This window comes from Ruditapes philippinarum, unplaced genomic scaffold, assembly GCF_026571515.1.
Source record: "Ruditapes philippinarum isolate M1 unplaced genomic scaffold, ASM2657151v2 ctg979_1_1_1_1, whole genome shotgun sequence".
NCBI classification, from domain to species: domain Eukaryota; kingdom Metazoa; phylum Mollusca; class Bivalvia; order Venerida; family Veneridae; genus Ruditapes; species Ruditapes philippinarum.
The window spans coordinates 43273-48015 of record NW_026866846.1 but is presented as its reverse complement, the minus strand read 5'-3'; the positions used below and the strand labels follow the sequence as shown (position 1 = coordinate 48015).

At 32.1% G+C, this 4743-nt stretch overlaps 1 protein-coding gene across 1 annotated transcript; it reads left to right on the top strand.

The window, feature by feature from the left end:
• Window positions 1-1177: 1177 nt before the first annotated feature.
• On the top strand, window positions 1178-4386 carry LOC132733983 (perlucin-like protein). Its single transcript, XM_060720685.1, has 4 exons — window positions 1178-1388; window positions 2877-2965; window positions 3227-3320; window positions 3917-4386. The coding sequence occupies exons 1-4, from the start codon at window positions 1241-1243 to the stop codon at window positions 4141-4143; spliced, it is 558 nt and encodes a 185-aa protein (XP_060576668.1). The 5' UTR covers window positions 1178-1240; the 3' UTR covers window positions 4144-4386.
• The last annotated feature ends 357 nt before the right edge of the window (window positions 4387-4743 follow it).

Here is a 4743-nt window from a genome sequence, read left to right as displayed (position 1 = left end):
CAAAAATGTTGTTCTGGAAAAAAATCAAAGTCCTGATACAAACATCTGGAAAGTGATCCCTCGGAAGCATTAATCACAACAAAATTACATAAGAATTGCAGACTCGGTTTGATTGAGTCTGTACATAAGGGAAATTGAATAAGTGCAACGTACATTACCAGACGTGTCCCCTTGTGACCTGTTCTTGTCTCTTAAACTCAAATTCCAACTGTCTGGAAAGAGATACAAGTTGAGGAATGTCCTTGAGTCTGCGGTTTATCTAATGAGTGTCCCCGTTAAAGAGTATGAACTCTGCTTTCAAAGTTAGATTGAGCGACTCAAACCGAATGTTCAGGTAGGTGGGGAGTATTTTGAGGGCCAGAGTAATTTAAAATGATGAAAATACTTATAGTTTAGGAAAGGAAAGGCAAATGACATTTTTTAACACCCCTGGTAGTGTTGTTACAATGTTTGCCTTGATTCTTTCATATACGTACTATAATGTTGTATGTAAAATCAAAATGTATATATGTTAACTGAATTATGTAAAATTAATGTGGGCTTAAAATGACTATAAAATACCTTCAATAAAAGTAATTTATAAGCATATCGGTATTTTATTAAAAGCGCGTGGGCATGCGTAAAATGATCGCCAAATATACTAAAGGTAGCAGTTGAATATTTTGTACCAGGATATTGTTTACTTACACCATTCATGTACATCAAATTACATAGACCGTCCTTATTTACAAATCTGACGATTAATTACATTCAAGTACTGATAACAACATTATTTCACTTTTTAAAAAAAATGTCCATATACTATTTCATAAGCTTCATATACTTTATGGTAAATTTCTGAATTGTTTGGAAATTAATGCATCAGTTAAATACCACTGAACTGAACTTACTACGATGAGTGTCTGAGCATAAGATGCAATTCTAAACACAAAAGGATATCACTTAAGAATTGCATTCTACACCTTTTATTTAACCAACAAAAATATATGAGACGAAGACTACATGTATTGCATTGCACTAAATAGAAAATATGTGAAATTTTGTTCACGCAATCATAAACAGTTTTTAGTCTCCACCACCTTAAGATCTAGAACCTCTACAAAAATATTCAAAGGGTAGGCGTTCCTTTTTACAAAGCTATAGTCACGTGACAAACGTTATTATTTAAGCCGATACACCATATTAAAAACGACTGAACGGGCTCTGAAATTGGCATATCAATCTCTTAAGTGTTTCAAAAATGAAAGGGTATTTAGAAGCCATTCTTGCGTTTTGCCTTGTGTATTGCATTGCAGCGCAAGGGACACAGTACGATGAGAAAATATTTGCAAAGGTTGTCGAACTGGAACGGAAAGTAGACCTGCTGGCACAAAATGTCAACAAAAAATGTAAGTGTCATATTAAATTAACGATTTCCTATAAGACAGTTTGGCATCATTATTTGCGATCTTTATTTTGTGAGAAAAAAGTTTCGATTGGCAAGTATTCTTTATTCTTTGCATATACTCGTATTTCATGTGTATGTGTGTAGGGGGTATCAAACCTTTAACTTTGTCTTGTGATTAAAATTATTCCAAAAAGCTATTTAAAACTGTAAATTAGAATTATTATTTTTTCTTTTAAAAATAATTAACTGTATTTATGACTGTAGGATTTTACACCGGTAAACACATACAATGATAAAGATAGGTAATAATTTCACCCTATATTTTCTTTAGTTTACATGGAAGGTAAAGAAAAAACAACTTTCTTAAAGTATGTAAATGCCAGCAACTTTTTATGGAAAAAAATGAAAATTGGTACAAGTTGTGTTTCTTTATTGATACTCATAGTCCATTGACAAAGATGGTAATTAAATATGTATTATCAGTTATGGATATTAGCCGAATTGAGGGTTTTAAATATATTTTAAATTTTAAAGAAAACTTGCCGATAATTCTGTTTGAAACTAAACAGTACACGTGCGCTATGTCTCGGTAATGCTCAATTCTTTAAAGATACGGGTCAGTCTTTTTATAATGTAAATAGCATCCATTATTGTAAAATAAACAAGTTCTTTTATAGGTGAATGAGCATATTAGTTGCCAATCTCTTGAAAATTATGTTAATTAAACACAGGTTGACAGCAAAAGAATGAGCATAATTCACTTTAACGACTTCAAAATTGAAAATAAGTAATAGAAAGAGCATCGAAACACGAGGCTCTCTGATTTGTAAGAGGGGGCGTAGTCCCCGAGTATAAATCAGATTGCCGAGTGTTTTATGTTCTTTCTCTTGTGTATCATAGTCAAAAATAAAAACACGTTTCCTGATGTCACAATATGAAACCCCAGAAAAAGGAAGCAATGAACGAGCATCTGAATTTGATATTTCTATCGCTTTCCCTTTCCCCGTCGCCACAGTATGTAAACCCCAGACAAAATGAACCAATAAATGGGCATGCTCTGCAGTGCGGGTAACTAATACCTGCACTCCAGTTAACGCACTGTGCATGTATATGTATACGATTTAACTCTTGACACATGATACAAAATACCGTTATGATTTGGAAATAATATTGATGAGGTTGTCCGACATGACCTAGTGGTTATTTTAGAAGTTTGTTACATCTACAGACAAAGTGTCAGTTTTAATGATTGAGAAAATATCAATTTGTTTCGAATAATTACATATGCTCGTGCATTAAAGGGATTATGTATAACATAATGGACATTATATTTTTTCCAAAAGACAAAAAAATACAGTTTTTTCTTAACTTGTTTAATTTGATAAAATGATAAGATCTAATGTAAAAAGGATATAATATTTCATTAATAATGCATTAAATATAATAAACTTCTATTTTTCTCTCTTAAAAAACAACAAACAACACATAGTATGTAGCAAGTGCGCAGTTGGATGGACATACTACGATGGATCTTGTTACATGATAGAGGAGCGCAGTTTACCATTTGGTCTAGCAAAAGTAAGTCAGATTGAAAATTGCACTATATCATTTCTGAAAATACTTTGATATATTTTTTGTTTAATATTGATCCGGTATGAATTTGCACATCACTCTTGTGAAATAAATGTTTACACAATTCATTAGACCATAGTATTCTAACAGCAGATAATAATTTTTATTTAAAAAAAAAGTAGAAGAAAATCCCCCTCCCCGAAAACAGAAGTACAAATATATGTGTCTTACTTTGCCTAATAACCAGGTGTCTTACTTTATTTGAAGATCGAATGTGAAAAACGCAAAGCTCATTTAGTCCATATAAATAACGCTGATGAAAACAAGTTCCTTACATCCTTTCTGAAGAGTAACTCGAAAGGTCAGTACGTTTATTGATATTATTGTGCTGACATGTGTGTAATCTTTAAAAATACACCAATAGAATATATAAAAAGTGCTGAATAGATATATATTTTTTTTTGTAATTTCTATCTTCAATATGATTTAAGTGTAATATGCAATTAACTATCACCGACTATCGTCACAGATGGAAATACATAGCTACTTGGCGAATGTTCGGTGGAAATGCTTCAGAGTCTCAGTAAGCAGCATTAAGAAAGTGCCTGTATATTTTTCTTCAAAACTATCACTTAAAGAATCTAAATTAAAAGAAAACTTAACCTACTAGATAATAAATCATCAGTTATCAGAAAATCGATTTACCTGAACCAACCTTTTCTGCTTTATACTACTTTGTGTTTTGATGTTAATGTTTGCTATTTGCATGAAATAAAATAAAGTCAATTCCAAAACCCTTTAAACATGTTTATCAACAGATATATAGTGTCATTTGTGACTAAAGAATAGTTATGTCCTTAAAGAAGCTTTGTTCTATTAAATTGGAATAAATATTTTGAGTAAATCATGTACTTATCCTTTATCTATATGACTTACGATTTTCGCTTATGTCAACAGGTTATACCTTTTGGATCGGATTGGCTGATGCTATTAAAGAAGGCGATTTCAAATGGATTGACGACAGATCAACACCCACTTTTGAAAACTGGGCGCCTAATCAACCTGATAATTTCATGAATATAGAGGATTGCGTACATCTGATCACCAGTAGGAATTATGAATGGAATGATCGACGATGTATAGATCGTTTAAAGTTCGTTTGTGAACAGAAAATAACAGGTTGAAAATAAACAGGATGAGAATATACCCCACATATACCACAAAAAGAAAAAAAGACATTGAAAGGAACATTATAAATAACTCTTAAACTAGTAAATAGAACAGCTATATTTTCTATCAATTTATTCAGATTATATTGCCTTAAAAACTCATGAGAACTTCTTATACATGTATATCCATGTTTATATGCTAAGCTCATGTTTTCCCCTTTAATCCTCTATTAAATAAAGAAGTAGTAGTCAAACGTTTTTCATTGTTTGTACATGTTGTATGAGCTTTAAATAGATGCAGTTTTGCCTTTATTCAATGTATATTTAAGTCTAATTCATATGTGTTTTTTTTGTGTTGGAAGTTGTTAGCTGATTGAAAAATTCTAAGATCTGTTCCTCGAACCAACTTGTGCTAAACAATGATTGTAGGAATTTCGAATGGAATAACCTACGGTGTAGCGATCGTTTAAAATTCATTTGAGCCGCGTCACGACAAAACCAACATAATGGGTTTGCGACCAGCATGGATTCAGACCAGCCTGCGCTTCCGCGCAGTCCGATCAGGATTCATGACAAGTAGAGAAACTGATAGCGAACAACATGGATCCTGATCAG

Bases quoted from the DNA above. Each gene is read 5' to 3' on its own strand.
- LOC132733983 (XM_060720685.1), top strand. From the start codon at position 1,241: ATGAAAGGGTATTTAGAAGCCATTCTTGCGTTTTGCCTTGTGTATTGC. The intron at 1,389-2,876 runs GTAAGTGTCATA...AACAACACATAG, and splicing joins ACAAAATGTCAACAAAAAAT to TATGTAGCAAGTGCGCAGTT. The intron at 3,321-3,916 runs GTCAGTACGTTT...TTATGTCAACAG, and splicing joins TCTGAAGAGTAACTCGAAAG to GTTATACCTTTTGGATCGGA.